The 22,802-nt window shown below is 47.7% G+C and overlaps 1 protein-coding gene across 3 annotated transcripts in view; it reads left to right on the forward strand.

Annotated features, from left to right (window-relative positions):
* Positions 1–22,802, forward strand: part of LOC135905217 (uncharacterized) — a 234,920-nt gene that overhangs the window by 166,675 nt on the left and 45,443 nt on the right. For all 3 annotated transcript variants that reach the window (XM_070536242.1, XM_065436232.1, XM_070536241.1), the window contains 4 exons: positions 1,470–1,671; positions 13,135–13,238; positions 15,785–15,987; positions 17,666–17,834. In XM_070536242.1, the coding sequence (XP_070392343.1) occupies positions 1,515–1,671; positions 13,135–13,238; positions 15,785–15,987; positions 17,666–17,834 (633 nt within the window). In that variant the 5' untranslated portion in view covers positions 1,470–1,514. The remainder of the gene's footprint in view (positions 1–1,469; positions 1,672–13,134; positions 13,239–15,784; positions 15,988–17,665; positions 17,835–22,802) is intronic.

A 22,802-nucleotide genomic window follows, 5' to 3' on the forward strand; every position in this document is an offset into this window, starting at 1 on the left:
CAGATTAAACGTTGGGACCCGCATGCCTTCTAAAATGTTCTACACCATTCGTGTCAAGCGATGAAATCAGATAACACAACGTTCGGCGACAACAGACAGCGGATAGAAGCATCGATAACTTTCCAGAAACTTCGGACACATGCAGGCGCGTCCCGCGCTGTGCGATAACATTTGTTAGGCGACAATAGTTGTCGCCCGATAAAGACAAGTACACGTGTCAATATGACTGTATGTGGCAATAAACCTGGGGTTGTTTGGTTGCTAGCAGTTCGTGTACTTGGGCGGCATCCGCCGCTACAACAGAGGTATTGCGGAATCAAGGAGTAGAGAAGGCACACGTGAATATCTTGGGCAATATGTACAAATATTCGATAGCTATCTTGCTTCTATACAAGAAAAGCAGAAAATTACCTACCAAGAAAGCGGTCAAGAATGGAGACACAGTCTCCAATTCTATTTTCTGCATGTTTAAAGTATTCATAGTATTAGACTGGGAAAGTTTAGCAGTAGGATCAACGGCGAATATCTAAACAACATTCGGTTTGGAGATGACATTGTCACGTTCAGCAGGACTGGCACTGAACTGCAGCAAATTAATGTAGACCTTAACCGACAAAGTGTAATAGTAGAGTCGAAGATTGTTACGCTGCACACAAAGGTAATACTAAATAGCTGGTAAGGGAACAAGAATTCATGATCGCCCATCAGCCTCCAGAGTATGTGTGGAGGTACCTTTATAGAGGTCTATTACAAGGACTCTGATCATTAGAAGTAACTTTACAGCATAATAAATATGAGTTGAAGTACATACGGGAGGCATTACCAAATAATGACTGGGTGCTTACTACAGTCGTGGAAAAGAAGAGTGCGCAATAATTGCATTCTGCCGGGGCTAACATATTGGTCGAAAACTTGGAGGTTAACGAAGAAGCTCGAGAACAAGTCAAGGACCACAGAAAGAGCGATGGAACGAAAATTCGATAGCTACCTTGCTTTTACACAAGGGAAGTAGAAAATCACCTACCAAGAAAGGGCTCAGGAAAGGAGACACCGTCTCTCCAGTTCTATTCACTGCATGTTTACGAGTATTCAAACTACAAGAAAAAGTGATTTTTATCAAATAGCAAACGGGGATAGACAATATTCTATTTGACCTTAACACAGTGAAGTAAAAAGAAAGAGAGAGAGAGAGAGACATGATGATGACGATAATAATTATGAAACATTTACACCCGCAATTTTAGTGTGTACGAATGTGAAGTTGGAATGCCAGCTCTTTCGGCCTGCGGTAGTTTTCCGTGAAATTTATTCAGAACACCTAGAACAGAACGTCGAGCTGGAGTGAAAAGCTGTTTTATAGTGTGTGAAGACCACATTGGCTTCTGCTTTCCTATAACTTTATTGTTTGCTTACAAAATGCCAGAACATAAACCTTAACCGCGAGATCGAACGTGCGAAATGAAATGCAGGCCGACGGTTCCGTCTCCGTGACAAGGAGAGAATTCTTTGTGCTGATGCAACGCTACGCCGTGGGATTCCAGAAGCATGGGGTCAAGCCCGGGGACCGAGTCTGTGTCCACATTAACAGCAGCGTCCACAACGTTGCTGCTATGTGGGGCTGCGTTTTCGCAGGAGCAAGCATCGTACCTGCCAAAACATCGCTCACAGAATGTAAGTAAGCCAAACGTAGCATATACATTTATTGAGTTACGAAAATTTACCTCGTTATTTCCAGCCCAGCGGGCACAGGACCATTGTCAGGAGGCCAATCGCCTTCTTTTGTACTCACCCTTCTGCAATTTTATATTTTTCAGAAAATATATAATTAAAAATATTATTTACATTAATAATTATTTCAGGCCGTGTTCCAGTTTGATTGTCATGTCCAATCGCTCATTTGAGTAAACGGCTGCTCATTTCTGCTAGGCTAGGAAGATATAAAAATCCTTGTTCCACAAAGTAAAACATAATTTACGGTAACTAAAGACTGTTTACACTGCTTCTGGAGTGCTTTGTCAATATAAACTTTCCGAACCTTGCGGTTTGGGAGCTACTTGAATGTAATTGTCTATAATTACGAAATGAATTGGGAGAAATGGAAATCTCACCCTAAGTAGCCATATATGACAATATAACCTAAAAACACATTACAAAATCTAATTTCCTACGTGTATTGTTACCTTTGTTTTCGGCACCATAATGATACCGTAGATAATAATTATTTAAGCAACGAAAGTAAGTTCGTATCACAGGTATCTTTTGATACCAATGAGACTTATGATCAGAAGAACACATAGGCATCAAGTAAACAAGTATATTAATATAGGTACGCTAGCGTAAATAATCATACCCCCTGAACAGTTGTGTGAACATCCATTTATCTACAGTTAAATATTCGGCCTCATAAATTACTACTAAAGAATATCAGAATGACGCTTTCACCCTGGACAGTGCCCACCTTGGACAAGCTAGGGGCTTTACAATGTGCTATAGGAATAAAGCGATGTTGTCTTGAGATCTCGTTATTAGTTCGTGTCATTTTTTTGTATGCACGGACCTTAGCGTGTCATCGCTTCTGAGTTCACCCTCAAAGCGAAACGTCAACACGAGAGGAGAGTGGTACTTCATTAGGCATTTCTCTATAGTTGTGGGCGCCTGCAGCCACTGGTTGTCCTTCTTAACAATGAAACGAATAAAACTGAAGTGCCTATTATTTGGTATCGTACTACTTGGGCTAAAGCTTAGGATATTTACTGTCATACAACATAGCGCACATCAGGTGGCTGAAGAATAGAGTCGCTACCCTGTGCTTAGAAAGAGGCCCCTTGAAGTCTTCGCATCACGCTTTGCAGAATTCAACTCTTCTGTGGCTATTTTTTATACATCAGTCCATCAGCCCGTGCACACATGTGTGCTTAAGGGGAGGCTCTTTGACATTCCGTGTCGCGATTAGCGAAGGCAGAAAAGAAACGCCGTTAATTCTTGCCTACAAGCAACATCGAACATTAGTGGTACCCGAAGTCCAAGAAACCTCTCGTAAACTCAAAAACATGGCAACGAATTGCGGTAGCTTAATGCCCTTTTAGCCTCATGCAAGTTGGCACACCTGCACTCGCGAATATCGTGTCCTGAATGAAGTCCAAACGGCAAGAGAAGCATAGTAAAGCGGAAGGCCAAGCATGCAGCCATCGTTGTCTAATACATCACGCTGTGGTGTGCGGAACCATATTGTTACGGGGAGAAAATATATGCATTTACACTATGCACAGTTAAAGGTCGTAGCTCAGTAGTGAGGGTAACGCCATCTACCGATCGTCGAGACACTTCAACCTCCTTTTCACCTCCCAACATCCTTTTATCCACAGCGGCACAAACTCGTCCGTGACAATATGTAGCGCAAACTAAAGGGTGTGTAAATGAGTGGGCCCACGAGCACCAAAGTTTGACTGAGTCCTAGTGGGACATGCATTTACCTGTGCGTTTCATCACCTGTAAGCATCAATTAGCATAGATTTCCCAAGCAGAGCCGAAGCACGGTAACTGCTGGGGCATATTTATGTACGGAATGGCGGCAAGGCTAGATTAGCATACTACAGTCTAGCAATGCGCATGCTTCACTTCTTAGTGCCTGGATGTTTGCCGTGATTTACCTAAAAGGTGCGCGTACAGGCGTTATGTTTATATAGTCTATGCAGCGGCTCCTGAATAAGTTAGTTAACAGTGGTACACTTCCTTGTGTTTGTTTTGTGTTAAAGTGCTTTTGTTATGCGTTCCTTACACCTGAGCCCTCTTGTTTAACAAATATATATTTAGCTTAGAAATCGGTGCCAAGAAATAAGGTTGTGACGGGGAGCAGAAAATTATGTCGCACCTATTTTACACTTAAAAAGGAAGGCACCAACAGCGGGTGTGGGTTGAGTAATAGCAGACGTTTTTCGTTCCGCGTAAATTCGATGATTCACTGAAATTGCTTCTTTCCGATGTATTTCCTATAAATTATCAGATGTAACACACAGAGCAGTTACTATCATCAACGTGTCACCTTTGTCGGGAGAAACGGCGGTGCTGTCGACTTATTCATCAGGATACATAGTGAAGCAGATGTTAATGCCACTACGAAGCGTTTTCACTTCACCACGAGCTAAATACCATTTGCTCATAACTTGTGCTGAGTGATGAAGAATGTAATAATGAAGTTGTGCTAAGCAGCAAAAACAGCCAAAAGTGGGTAATTAGCTTCCCACTTCATTAAAGCGAAGCTTCCTTGGACTCTTTCCTGGAATTCGGTGTTGGACGTCGTTTCCTCGCCGGATAATTTGTGTATATATACACATAGACATCTTCGCTCACTGAGTTTAAGGTCGAACTGGAAACACGAGTAGTGGGTACGTGTGCAATCTTGGCCGATCCCCCATAAAGGGTCTGCCGCTGTGACACGAGAGGTTTGAAATCTTCAGTCTTAATGCAATTAGCATGCATAGTGCCGTTCACGCACCTTTCGGGGCCTCACTATCTATCTATCTATCTATCTATCTATCTATCTATCTATCTATCTATCTATCTATCTATCTATCTATCTATCTATCTATCTATCTATCTATCTATCTATCAATTTCCTTTGCCTTTATTCTCTGGTAGCTGCAACACTAGTTAAGGAGGGCAGTTTTTTAAGGTGCGAAGGCTGCACCCCTCGACGATTCGAGTGCACGGTGGCAGCGCGACGGATGAGCCGTTCTCCAGTAAAAAGTCACTTTATTCAAACGCCGACGCGTCTCCCCGAGTCGAAGCCCGAAACTCTGCTCTCCCCCACACAGCCAAAGCATAACTTTTTAAGAGAGAGAGAGAGAGAAAAAAAAAACTTTATTCGACCAAGGGGTTCGGGCACGTATGTCCCATGGCGCCCACACAATCCCAGCGCACTACATGTTTGTGATTTCATGGAGTTCCATGACGTGGGCGGCCCGATCAGTGGCGATCTTCTGCCTGGCCGCGTCAGCGGAGCGGAGCAGGGTCTCCCATTCCTCCCAGGTAGTCCCAGGGGTCTCCCATTCCCGTCGGGCATACAAGGAAAATGTGGGTAAGCGTAGTGGCATGGGGGTGAGTGCATTGGGCAAGGGGGCATTGGGGTGTATGCTCTCGGGTGGATGCGGGAAAGGAAACAAGCGGAAGGAAGGGTGCGGGTCTCGAGGCGGCGCCATCATATTTCGTGGTAATTGCCAAGGGGTTGGTGGGGTGGGGGCTATCGCTGACGTTCGGCGCGATATGCCTAGGTCAATTCGCTGATCGAGTGCATGCGCTCCTGGGATCAGCTCGACTCCCATTCCGCCACCGCCCGTTTGATGAGACCTCGGGCGTGGTCATTGGTGGCTTCGTTGCCGGGGTTCCCAGAGTGCGCAGGCACCCAGATCAGTTCCACATTGCGGGGGGGGGGGGGGGGGGGGGGGTTTGCGGAGGGCGAGCTGAGAATGCAGAAAGCGGTCTCGTGGATTCGTCCTGGTGCAAAATTTAGGAGTGCGGTTTTTGAGTTGGTAAGGACGTACCGAGCATCAGTGTGCGTGAGGGCAAGCACGACCGCCGCTTCTTCCGAGGATTCCGGGGTGGATGCATCAGGAAGGTGTAGAGTTGCGATGGGTTGGAGTGTATTGTCAACGACTACAGCTGCCGTGTTTTCGCCCATGCAGGTCACGTCCACCCATACGGCGTCAGCTTCGAAACCGTAATATTTGTGGAGAGCTTTTGCACGGGCTTTGCGGCGGGCCGAATGATAGGTGGCATGGGTGTTCTGAGGAAAAGCTTTTACTATGCGCTGAGGGTGTAAGGGGTGGGGAAATGGTAGGAGTGTGGGGTCGGCTGCTGGTATACGAATTTTAAGAGCGTCTAGTACGTAACGTCCTGTGAAAGATTGAGCTAAGCGAGTGTATTGTGCTTGTCTCTGGGCCTCTATGAGTTCGTGCGTGGTGCTGTGGATCCCAAGCTGGAGAAGTTTAGTGGTTTGCGTGTTAGGGGGGAGTTGTAGGGCCACGTTGCAGGCTTTGCGAAGCAAAGCATGACGATTCCTTCTTCTCGATTCCTTCTTCTCTGTCGGGAAGCCGAACCCGAAAGAAAAAAAACATTTTCTCTTAGCATACAGGCACCACATCCCCCTTCATCCTGTTATGTTACTTGGTCCAGAACCACTCTTTGACACCAACGCCGTCTTAGGTTTTTTCGAAAGATGTTGTGTTGCATGTTATTAGCCCCACACGTTCGTAGCGCTTCCTCTCTTCTGAGGATGTCGCTGCGATAATTATTTTGAATAAGCACATGCCTCTAGGCCCTTGTGGTTCAAGGGCTCTGGCGAGGCTGTAGTGCTGCAAGCAATTTAACGTCTCGCATATTTTAAACAATGCATCATTCTTTTACGATGGATTTTAATCTTCACAGTCTTCGTCATTAATCATCGCCATAATTTTATAGCACGTAGATTTTACGCATTTTACAGCGACTATTTTAGGCCACTTTACAGCCAAGTCACATCTTCCATAATACATCGTTAACACTGCCATATGTCATGGCGCTCTTTGGCCAAACCTGGCCCTTGCGCCATAAAACACTACACATCATCATCATCATCCTTCTTCTCGAATTCGACGATATGGGACTGTGTAGAGGAAACGGCTGAGTAGGAAGACATGAACGAGAAAACACAAATCGCGCTCCTTCATGCCATAGCGTTTGACAGAAGTTCTGCGAATGAGGTGAGACAGCGCTTCCGTCACCCACTTGAGTTTCCGGATAGTGAAAGTGCTCCGGCCGTTGCTGTCGATGTGAAGGCCCAGGATCCGGAGTGCGTCGACCTCCTGGATAGGGTGTCCGGCCAGAGTAACGGTGACGGGGGCCGTGGGAAGAGTACGTGGTGAGAGACGCATGAGAAGTATGAGATTTTGGGGGGGAACAGGAGAGACCAATATTTTTTGCTTGTTGTGTGATGTTTGCGGTGGTTCGTAAAGTTTCCTCTATGTCGCCATCACTGCCGGGGATGGTCCACAGCGTGATGTCGTCTGCATAGAGTGTGTGGTGAAGGCGAGGGTGATTGAAAAGAAAAGGGGAAAGGACAGATCCTTGCGGAGTGCCCACTCCGCTGAGGGTGCATGGAGGGTACGCATGGGAGCCAATGTGAACCTCGTCCTCCCGTCCCGATAGGAAGGCTTGTATGTAGGCGTGCATGCGACCGTTACGGCCGCCTACATTGAGGGGGGAGAGAACCGCCATGATCGCTTGGTGTTCTACACGATCATATGCTTCGGACAAGTTCAAGACCAAGACGGCTTTAGTATGAGTGGGGATGAGAGGGTCAAAGATGTCGTGCTTCAGTTGAGCCATGGCATCTTGGGCGGAGAGACCTGCGCGGAAGCTAACCATGCTGTGCGGATATAGGTTGTGATAGTGCATATGCTGATTGAGTCTGTTTAAAGCAACATGCTCGAGCAATTTGCCGACACATGATGCGAGTAATGTGGGGCGGAGGTTTGATATGGTGTGGGGTTTCTTCTGTTTCGCGATGTATATAATTTTGGCATGGCGCCAGGACTGTGGCAGGGTGCCCTGTCTCCAGCAATGATTAAAATATTCTGTAGTCTGTGTGATAGATTTATCATCCAGGTTACGGAGCACAGAGTTCATTACGCTGTCCTTTCGCGGTGCGAAGCTTGTGCGGATGTTTTGGAGGGCCATGCGGACCTCTTGCTCCGAAATATCGGTGTCGAGGGCCCCATTTGGGGGTCCTGTGTAGGGTGACAGGGAGGAGGAGGTGCCGGGTGCCGCGTGTTCTGTCCGGAGTTTGTCCAGAAGGGCGTCGGGGGAGAGCGTGGAGTTGTGAATGAGGTGCGTAATGAGGTTTGGTGATGGTCTGCGTGAGTGTGTGGGGTCAACAAGGTGCCGTAGGAGTTGCCATGCGCTCTTGGTAGAGATGTTGCCAGATATACTGTTGCACACCTGACCCCAGTTGGAACGGCACAGCTCCTCGGCGTGCGCAGCGATTTGTCTCTAGCGTGACGAGTCTTCGTTTTAACTTTCTATTATCTTTCTGCCGTTTCCATCTCTCCAGGATGATGTGGTGTGCCTCCCGAGGTGGGCTAGGCGCGTGTCCAGTGTTGGGGTATCGAATGACCTGGTAATATGTTGTGTGTGTGTAATTGTGTCGTTTGGGAGAGATGCCAGCCAATGATTGATGCCTTGTATCGGGGTGTCTGGGAGTTCTCGGCATGCGGACCGGATTACGTCCCATTTGATAAGAATGTGGGTGAGGAGGCGAGGGCTGTATTGTGTGAGGTATTTGGATGGCGTTAATCTAATGGTCGCTTCCGAATGTGTGTTGCGTACGTGACCACAAGAGACCTTTGAGGCAACGGCTGGCTGTAAGCGCCTGACTAGGGTCCACGGTTACACTATGGCCGATTCGGGTTGGTGTGTGAAGGTTGTTATGTGTAGTAAGGCGCAGGTCTTCGATGTGGTTTACCAATAGCCCCAGTCTGTATGCTCAGAGTGAAGGTCGCCTCCTATGTGTAGGGGATTTCGGCCCGCGATGCGATTAATTTTCTGGAGTATATCATCGACAGTGGTCATGGCTTGGCGTGGGGCGTGGTATATGTTGGCTATAAAGATCGGAGGTGTATTACATTTCATAGGAATGATTTCGATGAGGACAAACGGGGTGCTGGAGGTGATTGTGTGTTCTTGGGAGGTAATAGTGCGATGTATCAGTGAGGACAACCGAGGGTTGCCGGTGGTGTTTGAGTGTACTGCGTAGTTTGGCTTCATGTTGTGTGCCATGTAACAAAAGGAGCTTAGGTATGGCAGGGAGGGTAGGTATTAAGAGTTGCAGCGGCGCTTGCTTGCTCCGAAAGCCGTGGCAGTTCCACTGAATTAGTGATAGGTGGGTAGAATTATTCCGGCCCGCCAGATTGCCCCGTGAGTGGGGCGAGGATAGGTCCTCGTGGTGGTAGTGGAAGTGGGATAAGAGGAGTAGGTGGGCGTAGGATGGAGGTAGGGGACCCCTCATGTGAACAGCTGGCATTTGTCTCTAGCCTCTCAAGGTGCGTCTCAAATTGTGCAAAAGTACGTTCGAGAGTTAGGCTTAAGCGTGTAAAAAGTGTCCATCTGTTGCTCAAGGCGAGAAGATAGCTGCTAGGTGAGTATTGTGAATTTGGTTTCGAGGCGCGCCTTCAGAACTACCAATTTAGCGTCAAATTTGGATTCTAAGTTGAACTTGGATTCGAAGGTCGGGAGGAGGGGGGAACAGGGTTGTTTGTTGTGAGGCTTCTTACCTCCACCACGCAGATCCCGAACCTACTGGTCACGGGGTTCCAGGGTAAGCCGGGTGCTTCTTGCCAGTTTAGTGGTCACGTTGGGCGTCTTCAGCTTGTCGGCCCATGTCGGTCGGTCCGAGCTCATGGAGCGACCTGTTTGTTGGCCGGCAGATGCTTCCGAGCGTTTGGATCCTGCACTGCGCGGTAAGTGGTGGCCTACTCATTGCCGGCATCGTGGTTCGCGTTCGGAGGTAGACTTGGTTGTCATATGGAGGTGGCGGTGCTTGCATTCCCGGGTCCAGGGCAAATGAGGGCCTTGGCAAATGATGCAGACTGGAGTGCATGCGGTAATTGCCTCCTTCGGGTGTAGCTCGCCGCATCTGGGGCACTTGCGTGTCCTAGGTTGGATGTAGACATCCGTGTGGTGGCCTGTGGTCCTGCGGTTACTGCAGGTCTCGACTTTTGGTGTATAGCGCGTGCACACATGCAGCCCTCCGCCATAAACAATTTTTCGGGGGACGATGGCTTGGCCGAAGGTGATGAGTATCGAACGTGTGAGTCCCAGCCATCGACCATCTGGTACAGTAGCGTGGGGGGTTGTGGGCGATCAAGTCTGCTAGAAGTTCTTGTGGTGATTCTTTCCAGTAAGGGTTCGTAATAACTCCCCTAACTGAGCCATCAGGGAGTGCAATATAAGCCGCCAATACTGAAGTTGTTCTTAGATGATGTGCTGGAGTTTTACGAGCTTGAGAGCGTCATCTTGATTCGGCCCAGGCACTATGCAAGTGTTATGGACGCGGTGAACCCGATGTGTCAGCGTAGATGGGTCGGTCAGTGCAGCAGCCTGCATGAGAGCGGGGAGGAGGTAGCGTGGCTGGAGCGTCGTCAGGTCAAGGCCTCCCTGGGAGCGGAAGACGGCTTTATACTTGTCTGGGGGAAGAACAGGCAGTTGCTTGATCTTTTGTGCAGCTGTACGGAGCGCGCGTATCTGCGTCGAGAAGCTGTAGAGTGCGGGAGTTGTGGCGGTCTCCCGCGTCTCCCGCGACTGACTCTGCGTCTCCCGACCAGCAGGATCGGCGTTTGTACCTTGGCTCGCTTTTCTGGTTTCCCGTTGGTTCGCCTGGGTTCTGAGGCCTTGGGTACAGTTCCGAGGGTCATACTGGCTCGGGTCCATGTCCGTACCTTGCACCTGAACCTCCATACTGGCAACAGTAGGGGAGGTTGCGTCATGAGGCGTAGCATGGCAGTGGCGCAAAGGGCCGGGTTTTCGGGCTTGGTGTCCCTCATGGGGCTCGCCCAAACCTCAAGAGGGATCAGTAGAGAGCGCTCACCTGTATGAAGGCGTTGGTGTAGTTGCGGGCACTTGGAGATATCAGCGATTGACCATTTTCGCTGTCACGGTGCGGAGCCGAAGCGAAGAAGACTCAGCGGCCAGTCCCGGGACGAAGACGGTTGGTGGGAAACGGCGAGAAGGCGGCTTCCCATATGACTCCCGGTGAAAGAGGCCCGGGCAAGGGCGCACGGTTAAAGTTGCGTCGTCTCGGTGGTTGCGGAGCGTGCCGATGACACATCCGTTTACTTCGGCCGACGGAGTGGAGCCCCTCATGACTCTTTAAACTCTCAGCTGCACAAAAGAGACACAAACCAGCCAGTCACACATGTGAGTTCACGCCTTTGCAATCATTAGCACAGCAACCTTCGTGCAGCACACATCATTGGTGGAAACACTTTACGACACGCCGGGGGATAGGTTTGCTCAAAGACACGTGTCATCTCTCTCTCCCCTGCGTTAGGCTCCGAGTATCCGCCTTGATGCCCTCTCCTTTTCTCTTCCAAGTGGCCGCCACGCAACCTGCGAGAATGTTTCCACGAAACCACGGCTTATTGATGCCATATCTGCCGGACAGTGGGCTGCCCTGCCAGTACTAAGAAAACTCGGTCCCCCGTGCAGCTGCAGGCCGGTTCGCTTGAAGTTTAAACACCATAATTGGGACCTGATGGCGGTCGCACACAAACGAATCCATCTGTCGTAGCCAGCTAAATGGTCATAAAGATGCCGCCGTTTTCACAAGGCATTCTCAGAAGGCGCGCTGATGCCAAACATCGACACTCAAACCAGATGGGCAGTGTCGTGTCACCCGATTTTTGTGTCCGAGACGGTCGACAGGACATGTGGGAAGCGCATGGGCATTAGCGGTATCTGCGAGCTCAAGCAGGCCCTACCTTTTATCTCCACGCCCGTCTCCCTGGACGCCCGCCTTCCGCTCGGACCGTCTCCCATTTTGTTCCAAGCGAGGGTGCAGATCTGGGGCCTCTTCTGCGGCGCAACCACTAATTCGATTTCTTTCCACGCGTGGGTGTCTCCCGCATCGCCTCTTCGCGGAACCCACCCACGTCCTTCGTTTTTGGTTATTGACCGATACAGCAGCGCGTGAAATCGTCCTGGGCTTTGCTGTAGTCGCATAAACTGGGCCACACAACAACGACCAACGCTTTAACCTCAAATTAACTCTCTCTCTCTATCTATTTATCTATATATATATATATATATATATATATATATATATATATATATATATATGCTTCTCAAACCGTTTTCCCGCCAAATTGTATTTTTGATGTGATGCGGTAAAAGCACTGAAACTAACCGCTGGACAACTTAGGTAACTGGATATCAGGCACTTTGTACCCATTTGGCGCTTTTCAACGGCCATCTTTGACGCCAATGTAGACCATGAAATGCGACACTGGAAATGTTGCGCTGGTTATGTACAGAACTTAAATGAACCCCGTTGACACCGACTTGGAGCACTGAGTGTGTGCCACTCGTCTGTGCTGCTCCTGAATGACCCTCTTTTATGTCAATTTGGGTCCGGTATGTGCTAGTAGAACTCTGTCACTATTCAATGAATCTGTTGGTGTTTAACTTCAGCACCCAGGCATGGGGCACTGCGTAAGATCCTTTAAGTTTATCCTATGATCGGCGGTATCAAATTCTTGCCACACGTGGACTATACAGTGACACCGCTAGATGGCGCAGCGTGCGCAGTAAGACAGCAGAGAGGAGCCCGGCTGCATGCAAGTTTTGGCGTTGGCAATAGGGTGTGTCACTTCATGGCTTAATGCTAATTACATTAAGAACGAGGTTCATCATGAGATTGGTTCGGGCGGATTTTTTTATACGGGTGTATATGTGTCGTAATTCTCTGTGCATTGAACTCAGAACAACATAGCGCTCAGCACTAAGTCGCGGGATCAAATCCCGATTACGGCGGCCGCCTTTCGATGGGGGTGAAATGGCAGAACGCCCGTGTCTGTTGCATTGGGCGCACGTTAAAGGTCTCCTGGTGCTCGAAATTAATCCAGCAGAAGCTTGATGTGGGCGAGTTGGTTTTGCATACTTGAAGAAAAGAGCGCTGCGAAAACGCGGACAAAAAGAGGAACATGCAGGACGGAATTTAAAAGCATGTTTCTTCAAAAAACATTTAGTTGGAAGTAGCACCTTGTCCGTCGTTCATGTTCCTCTTTCAGTCCGCGTCTTCGTAGCGCTCTTTTCTTCAAGGAAATTAATCAACAAAATTAAACTACTGCGCGCCACAGAAACAAATCGTGATTTTGTCACGTAATATCCCAGAATCCATTCATTCATTCAACAACACATTTCCAAGCGTCGTAGATCGCCTTCGGCCTCACGAGGCGCACAGCTAAGTGGCACAAGCAATGAAGCGATGTTCGAGTCACGCGCTGGTGCGGAAATCTTGCCTTCCAACTCAAAGAAGCTTCACGTCCTTTAGACTTCAACATTGACATGAATTTCTTTGTTTCTTCTTTCCTTTCCGCAACCAAGGCGAACTGCGCTACCAGCTAAGCGACAGCGACAGCACTCACATTCTAACGGATGTCGCCTTTGCGGAAAAGGCTCGTAAGGCGACGTCTTCATTAGAAATAAAGGTGAGAATATGCACAGAACCTTTTTTTCTTACTACAATAAAAATAATAGTTTCAGAAACTGCTGTATACCTGGTTTGCCTTACTGCATAGTGTTCGTGGCATGAAAATACAAAGAAAGCGCTAGTATGCATTATTATTAGTACTCCTGGAGAGTATTTTACTGTATCTTTCAGCATGTAAAAGTGCGCTATTCTTTTTCTTGTCTTCAGTCAATAGCTACTGGGGCTTCGCCGGGTAGGATCTCGGAGACTCTGCATATTACATCGTCTGTTATCAATATGAACACTGAGTGAAAAAGTTGGTAATACTCAAGGACACTATCCATTTCTTTAGAAGGGATATTTTAAGTTTCTTTTACATTTGTGATCATACACTTGAATAAATGCACTTGAAAAAAATTGTTTAATCAGTAATGTCACGCATACAAATACTGGTTCATTATTCCCTGCCGAAAGGCATTGTTATGTGTCTTCGATTATACACACGGTAATCAGCTACCGATGTAGCTGGTCCTGTAAAAAAGCTCGCGCTCTTTTTTATTTGCACAATTTTGTAGGAACCTCACTTCATTTACGTACAGATTATAACTGCTCCTAATAGTATACTGTTGGCAACTTGTTCTTACCAAAGGCTCATAAATATGTTTGCGTTTATATATAATGAAAGGGTGTTATTAGCCACCAGCGGTTGGACCGACCGTCAAAGCTGGGTTTTGGGACGAGGGGCGTTCCCCGAGAACAGCTCTGTAGAGGAGTGTTCTTCACTACAACTATGTTTTACGCGACATGTCCAGAAATTTTATTGCATTTATCTAGTGGTTGCGAGTAAGGACTTCTTATGTTAATATATTCGTCCTTTGGAGATCTCTGTTGTCAGCAAAGTCATGAGTCAATGCACCCTTTTTCTGACTGAGGCCAACGAGCCGTTGTATCGTGCCGCATAGATCTCGGCCGAGAGGTTTCTGGACGAACCGATAACCTTTTTCTGCATTGGAAATAAAAAATGAACCAGAATAATACAAAGCATCCGAGAGGGATTTTAGATGCCTTGTTGTCCTATACTGCATTTCAGGGACATTTTGTTGCTGTGAGTAATTTTTCGGTAGTTTGGAGTGCGTGCTATTGTTTTTTATTTGTGGTAAAGCCTTATTGTCGACGCTACTGACTTGCCTAAGTGGCATTTGTTACGAAGACAGAAACTGCACTGCCCAGTTCTCTGCCGAAACTGCTCTGAAATGGTTTGCAATAGAATCCCGTTCATATTTTGTTGAAGTGGCTGCGTGGCAAACTTTTGGCAGTTTGCTAAGCTCATTTTTATTTGAACCACATCATTGATATGTGCACGGACTGCCCGTCCAAATTATTCATCGTTCTTCTATCTTGTGTGGTAAGTGCGCCCTTCCTGTCCTCTTTCTGCCCTGAGTAGCAGCGAGGGAGGGGGCGCGGGAGGACGCAGATTCTCCTCGTGGGATACTCCAGAAAAGTAACGGTGCCAAACAGACACGGAAAAAGTACAAAAAATAAAAAAGGCGCTGACCTCTAAATAAAGTTCATTCAAAACGAAAAATTGCTTTAAGGACAGCAATCAGCCGCGTGGTCGCGGTGGTGAACGCACTCGCGGAAAAACCAACAAAACGTTCAAGCGAAATGAACTGTCAAATGGTGTGTTAGCCAAAAGATGCGTGCAGAGAACTTTCCTGAAGAAGCAGACTGTTATGAGCACGGGACACAGACGGCAAGTTCCACTTCTCCGCTCGATCCAGTAGGCCTCTGTCGCCTGTCCATTAGTTTCTCCTTTACACCTGCTATGAAATATGGTCTGACTAAACTACCGATAACCCCGCACTCCGTCCGACCAGTGGACCTTTGTAGGCTGACAAAATCGTTCTTGACACGCAGTCTTTGCTGCCACGCACAATTCTTACAGCAATGAGTGGTTCCCAAAATGTATAGTGTTTAGCCAGGTTGAATTTCAGGCTAGTTCACTCATGATAAAAAAAACAACGCTACCACACGGGTGGAGACGAGAAGGAGCACATAGACATCGCGCCGCTTTGTCTGTGTGCTCCTAAACCTCACTTGTCACGTCTGGTCAAACTCTTTAAACATAGCGTGGTCTTTTCAACAAATAGTTAAACTGAGGTACGCTTCTTCTCAGCAATAAACCATCAACAATGCTTGAAATAAGCACTTACCGGTGCCCAGCTTCACGTATAAAGGTATGATGGGCACTGAGCGATAGCACAACACACTGATTCTGGAGGGCAACAGATGTATGCACATTTTCGAAAGAATTGCTTTTAGACGTACGCCCCTCATGCCACCTTTTCTTCTCAAATTTCAAACCCTTCTCAGCCCCCTAAGGCTATGAAACTTGTGAAATGCTTCAAACAGCACTTTCTTCATCTTGATTTTGTTTTGTTTTGCTGCAGGATTCCCAGCTAGAGGATGTATGTTCATCTGCGCGCGGAGACGAGCGCGAGATCTATGTTTACGCCTAGAGCGACAGTGACTGTTCGATCCATGATAACATGATTTCCTCTACAGGGACTGTTTGCGACGGCTCCTACGGACGGATTTGAGTCCACAGCCTGTTTCGTTAACATGGACGAGGCTTTGTTTCGCGAAGTCCTCGTGGAGGATCCCAAAGATTGCGTGCTTGGGATTTGCTACACCTCAGGAACCACTGGTCTTGCAAAGGGTGTGGTCGTCACCCACTACGGCTTCGTGGCAAACATGGCAACGGCAGGGTAAGCACTAACTAATGATCAGAATAGTAAAAAAAATTCTTTCGAGTAAGGGCAAAAATTCTAGAAAGGTTTTTGTAAAAGCCAGATCCGTGGTCTTGTGCCGCTATTGCCTTTTTTGGTCTCCCTCCATTCTTCGACTGTAATGTAATTTAGAATCAATCATCCGAAAAGCAAGTTTCGAACACCTCATGACCATTCTCGGCTGCTAAGAGGAGCAAAAGAAGGTTCATTGAGCGTGTTGCCAAAGTTTCAAAAATTATAATTTCCTAATTACAGAATAGTCTGAAATTGAAAGCATGGCGTAATGGTAAGTTGGAGGGCCGTGGTGGTATATGGTGGTTTGGAATAACTACATAATCTGCAATAATCACAAGGGAGGGAAGTGCATTGTAGCGGACATTTGTGGGAGTGACCAAGAGGGTGTGGATAATATTGAAATGTAAATTGGTAGCCGGAAAGTCATAACGCAAAAATGTTTATAGCGTAAAAAAAAGTACACTACACAAACAGCCTTAGGAAAAATGATTTCTTCTCAAATGCAACGCATGTAGGTTACGAAAGTGTTTCATCTCCTAAAATATCTGTCTGAAGCAAGTACGCATGTAGTCAATCGTGAACCATACCTCATCTGATTCGGGCTGTTGGTTGGACTGACGCTGAAACATACTTCCAAGGATTGCATACAGGAAGATGGCTCACTTATAAGCGATTTCTACACTTTTACGTTGGTTTATTAGTCGTAGTACGAACGAGGGCATGAAAATGATCAATTACGGAATACCAATAGAAAGCTTGGTCTGGGGAGCTATGCAGGATGCCCCGAGTTTTTCGCTCGCCTCAGTTTTTTTTTTTTTTTCGACGGCAGTCAGTGACCAAAGATAATGTGAAACGCGCGAAAGCATCAGACAACAAAATATCGAGATAAAGCCACGGATGTCAAACACGAGCGCACCCTGCGTACACTCTTCCTCGTTTCGAACAGAGAAGAATGGGAAGCGTTACGCGCCAGCGCTCCTTATTGCTGTTGACGAAATATCGCAATACCTTGATTATCTAGCTATCTATCTACACACTCGGTGCAAGCAAGTTGCCACAGATTTTTGGGGTGCGTCGCGAGGGTGTCGCCTCCTTCGGACATTTTCTGCCTATTCCTTGCCAATGCGGAAAGTGTGGCCCCAATCGTTCACTTCCCTTCAAATACGGTAAAAGTTGACTTTTTTTTTCCTGAAGCTGACTTGGACAGTTAATGCACTGGGCGGAACAATAATCAAATAAAAGAAGGCACTTTTGGTTCGACCCCCTGACTCCTTGTTTTTAGGCGAGCCACGAAGCATTGCCCAAGTGGCGATAACCCAAGCGTGAAACTACATAACCTTACAATAATGGAGGTGTGCCCCGGGTTCAAATTTCTGTCTTAATGCCATTAGCTAAATCTTCTGACAGTGCCGCCAGAGTTCGCAAAGGTCTGTAATATTGCCGAACTCGGGCTTTCCTGTATAGCACCCCTGGTTTCATCTCCCAAACTCCTCTTTCTCTTCAAATATTAAATACAGCTTTAATAAATCTTTTGTTGTAGACGTCTGTTGCAGGATCGGCTTGTAAGATTCACTTGAACTAATAACACATCTCCTTCTCGCAATACCTTTCCTCAAGCATGCATCATGTGAATATGCCGCAGGCCTTGCTTTTCCTGGGATGCCAGCGACGTGGTGTTGATTGCTGCCCCCATCACGCATGCCTCGGGAATCGTCTGCATCACTTTCGGCGTGCTTTTGGGCACACCTTTTGTGATAGTGACTCCCGGAGCGAGTCTACAATGCATCAGCGAACTCGTCGAAACATACAAGGTACTCGTTGGCTCGCAAATATGAAGCTTTAAACTATACAATTATCTTGTTTTGTATAGCAGCCTCACTCAATGGCCTCCTAGCATGGTACGTCATGTAATAACATTATGGCTCTGAAGATCTCTGCGAGAGTGGTGAGTCGTGTCAGCCAAGCGGAAAACACGACCAAGAGAAAGGCTCCTGAATTACCAGCGACAAATCACCCTCCACTCGACGACTAATTAATGGGAGCGTTAGAGAAGCATTAGTACCGGACAATGGACAAGCTTTCCTCTCACGACTGCAACACCCAGCTACCATTTTTTTATTCAATTCATCACCACCTGAAGCGCCCAGAGAGATCACAGTGTTCGTGTGCACTAGGTATAGTAGCAGCAATTATACATGCATTTAAGAACAACGGTGCATAAAGCAACCGCAATGATTTATAAAAAGGTGATAACAGCAGCCACAACAAACAAGGAGGTATATTGCAGTAATACAGCATTTTATTTTATAAAAAAACTGCATTGATTTAATTCACTCAGAAAGAAAGCATGCGAATATGTATACCAGAAGCGCGACCACAGCTGAGGTGGAAGTGCATATGCTCACTTGAAACGGCAAGTTAGCTAGCAAGCTAGCAGGTAAAGTCCAAACTTCACGATGGCCCGCATGACGGCGAAACATTCGTTTTTGGTAGTGGAATAATTTTTCTCCGCAGATGATAAAGTTCGGCTGGCGTACGCAGTAACTTGAGTGATACCTAGTTGTAGCTGCACAAGAACAGCACCGATGCCTATGTTGCTCGTATCCATGTGTATTTTCGTATCGGCATCCGCGTCAAAGCAGCGCAGAATTGGAGCAGACACGCTAACGAGGTGGAGGAAACCGCGATAACCGTGGCTCTTCAAGCCGCAAAAGGCCCGACGACCATGTTCGCCGACTCCCGCACGGCGGTCAGGGCTTTCTCGTCCTACGCATAACCGTAGACTGTCGTCTTTCTTTTTCACCAACACAAGCGGTGATGCACACAGAATGGAAGGTTGTACATTGTCGTCTTCGAGTATCAGCTTGGATTCGCTACGAATGGCATCAAGCTCCTTCCGGGAAACCCGGTAGGTATGTTCGTGCACGGGCGTCACAGTCGGATCAGTGATGTTCCGGTGTCTTATAAACGTAGTCTGTTTTATTCTGGAAGTTAACGCTAACAATCTTTGAACAAGTGCAGAAGGCGGAGAAGACTTCATCTGCGCCGGCGTTTGGTGCGGGCTCACCTCAATTGTACTGGCGGCCTTTGCCTTATGCGAACTGCTCACCGATAGTTCAGCCAAAGATGCACAGTTTTCTGATTCATCGAAGCGCTCGAAGTTTGCTGTTACACTGCGCTGAACGAAATGCTGTAACTCTCCACTGAAATTCGTCACAATGATCGCCGTTTGCTTGCGATGGACTTAACAGCTTTTCCCACGCAGATTTGAAGACCTAGTAGGATGGAAACGTTGCTTCAGCAACCCCGGGAACAATTTTGTCGGACTCGCACTAGACGACAACGAACATGCTACTTCGCGGAGGTACTGCAACTGTGGGATCAACGAGACGTAATGCTGTTCGCTCTGAGGGGTGTCCACCCGGTGGTACGATGAGTTGGCTAGAGAATGAAACGAGTAGGTCCCGCAGATTGATGACGGCTTGATATTTCTGAGGGAAATCCATCACCAAGGTTATTTCGCACGAACAATGTGGCAGTACGACGAAAGAGCCAATAAAAGTAGAATTGCGGATTTGAATTCTGGCCGTGCATCACCCTGTTTGTGTGACAAGACGACCAGTGGCTGTGCGCAGCTGGGGACCTTCCCAAGGCGCGGTAACATTCCACATTGCGGCTGCTAATGTACCACTGAGAACAGAGTAATCGGCACCGGTATCAACGAGAGCAATTACTTGGCAGCCATCAACAGAAACGGTAATGTCAGCGGAAACTGGTATCATGTAAGATGTCGGAAACTGATGTCGATCACATCTGGCGCCAAGGGAGCAAACTTAAGTTTCGCGGATAGCGGCCTCATCACCGCAGGTCACTGGTGCTAGTTTCCTCGATGGGCTGGAGCCACTGCGGCCGCCGCAATCGAAGGGCGTAGTGTTGCTGCTAGGGAGCACAAAGCGCCCAGGAGACGGTGAACGAGACTGCCGTCGCTCTGTCATCGCAATATTATGACATCCTGGCAGATAAGCTTCGATTCCTGTGGGCGCTCGCCCTAGCGCGGGCAACGCGCTTCAGGGTGAACGCAAGGGAGACTCATTTGGCGGAACGTACAGTGCGGCAAAAGTCACCGGCTTCCCCACAGTGGTTGTAGGCCGTGCGCCACACATTTGCTTTCCTCATGTTAAGTCGTGGGTCACTATATGTTGCCGTATGCGGCGTTTTGGCGCTTGGAAACGCCATGGCGCCTGTCCCGTTGGAGAGAAGAAACTTGCTGTAGTTTGCATTGGCACACGCATCGCTTCGGCATAATTGATCACGGGGTGCGCGAAAGGTTGCATTACCTGTCGGATCTCGTCAAGAACCACATCTGTAATTTCCGTCACATTTGGTTGGGGTCCCATGCTTGCAACCTTTAGTTATTCCCTCGTCACACGCCATACGAGGTGTGTGAGAGTTTCATTTTCGTTCGCTTATAGTGCGACGACCACTGCTGAAACGTCCTCTTCATGGTTGATGCCTCAAGAAGGAACTCCGCACAGTGGCAGGAAGATTACGCAGAAGGCTGGCAAGCAGTCGCTCTTTTACTCCACGTATCAAGAGCCGCACGTTCTTCACCTCAGACATGGAGGTACTCGCTCACTGAAACAGCCGCGACATTTCTTCTACGAACATAGCAGTGCCCTCGGTTCGCCTATGATTTCGCGACACCAGGACTTGCTCGGCTTGTTCTTTTCTTTCCGCGCTCCTGTAGATGTCACGAAGCTGTCGCTGAAATTTTGGCCGACTCGCCAAAGGAAATTCGTGGTTCACACAGCATGTGCGTGCTGAATCCTCGAGTGCAAAGCAGACGTATTGGATCTCCTTGGCGTCATCCCACTCCTTGAGGCTGGCGACTCGTTCGAAATCATCCAACAAATATTCAACGTGCTCGAATGCGGCACCGTGGAAAGATCAAGGCGTGCGTGGCACACATGCGGTCAGCGAGAGATGACCACTTTGGCTCTCCTGCATTTGGTCTGCCGTAGCGGTGGACATTTTTCTCGATGGACTTGCTAGCAGATAGAACTCAGGTGGCGGCCCTTGCAGGTGGCGGCTTCTTCGGGTGAATTCGGGTGAGAAAGCTAGTGGCGTTTGCAACTCTGGGTCCAGATCACCTAGGGTGCCACCTAGGTCTACACAGCACCTCTACCAGTTGGTTGCGAGAGAAAAGGCGAGAGAAGTCCACTAGCAGGGAACGGCACCTTTACTGAAGCGGACACGACAACCAACGTCCTTCGCGTTGTCTTTTCACAACAACCAGTTAGAAAAATGAGTGCCCAATCTGATTATGATGATGATTATGAACTGAACACGCAAAACGCTCGTGGCAATATCCACAAAGGATGATGAAATCACGCATAGTTATTGCAACGGGAAGAGCAAAATTTTTTCTTCAGATTTTCTTGTTTAGATCGCGTGATTCGGAAAATTTTCGCAGCCTTCGGCCAACTTATGTTTCAGTCGCTGACATGCAGCAGCTAAAAAATTTGGAATGAAGGCGTCTCTGCTGCCACAATATACAAGTTTCTCATTCGCTCGGGGACGAAATTTTGGGCAATGTGAGCAATCTTCAACTGAAATACTGAGGTTGGTATCATGAATATTGTGCTGTAATGTTATCTATCGTAGCTTTTGCACCATAGAACCCTACAACTAACTTACTAACTACAGAGCCTTCACGGCTATTCTCCCTTCATAGTTCAGCACATCCTCCTTCTCGACTCATCACTATTGCATCAACAAGCTCAACTGCAGTTCGCGTTGGCGCGGAAATGAGACTCAACAGCTTAGCCCAACATAAATTCACTTATCTGTTAATGCAATAAAACAGGCATCAGATGCGTCAGGGTTGCGTTAGGCTAAAGCGGACATTAAGTCCAAGATGTTTGAGCGGCATGTGCTTCCTCCACGACCGCCTTCCTTTTCTTACGGCCGCTAAGCTTCCGTCGAAACCTCTTTTGCTCGGTGCCATTGCGAAAGCGCAGTGTATGAAAAGTAAAATAAAAAGTACCTATACCAAGCCACGCCTTCACCGGTAAGTAGTCATCGAAGAAAACCTGCTCCTACGGCTGTTTTCTTTTTTCTTCCTTGTCTCTCTCTCCAGTCCGATCATTCTACTCAATCTATCGCTATATGTTTGCATCGAACAACTAAGGTAGCTCTTAGTTCTACGAATGACTTGCGGTGCTTCGAAGGGTGATTTGGCTTGTCGTCCTAAAGATCCATTGTGCGCACACCCTGACAGAAACGAGTTAGGGGTGTTGTCGATAAACAAGTTTGTGCAAGAGATCGGTGAAATCTAATTCAAGCCTGCTATTCAAATGAGCCTACGGTGCCATGAGCGCTCTTCATCGCCCCAATAGGCAATAACGGCTCTTTCTGCGTGTGGTGCGCTCTTCGCGGAGATGTGTAAAGCATGACGCGTTAATTCTTGGAGGACTCAAACAAGGACGGCAGCACCGTAAGAGCGCAGCCGACCCCATTCACATTCACACTCTCGAAAACACCCAAGGAAAGAACCACCTTTTCACTCAACCGCTAGTGTTAAAAGGTCGGTCATTTCATGGGTGTTGGTGCGTGTATGAGCGCATGCATGTACGGTATTTGTTTGCTTACCCTCTTAAAGTTGTTGTGAAGATGAATACTCAACGAACCCATCTTCAACTTCTAAGGAATGCAGCTGCCTCGTACTTTCTTCCGTCGAGCATCTCTATCATCTTTTACTTGTCACTGACTGCTGTATC

This window comes from Dermacentor albipictus, chromosome 3 (assembly GCF_038994185.2).
Source record: "Dermacentor albipictus isolate Rhodes 1998 colony chromosome 3, USDA_Dalb.pri_finalv2, whole genome shotgun sequence".
In the NCBI taxonomy this organism is placed as follows: Eukaryota; Metazoa; Arthropoda; class Arachnida; order Ixodida; family Ixodidae; genus Dermacentor; species Dermacentor albipictus.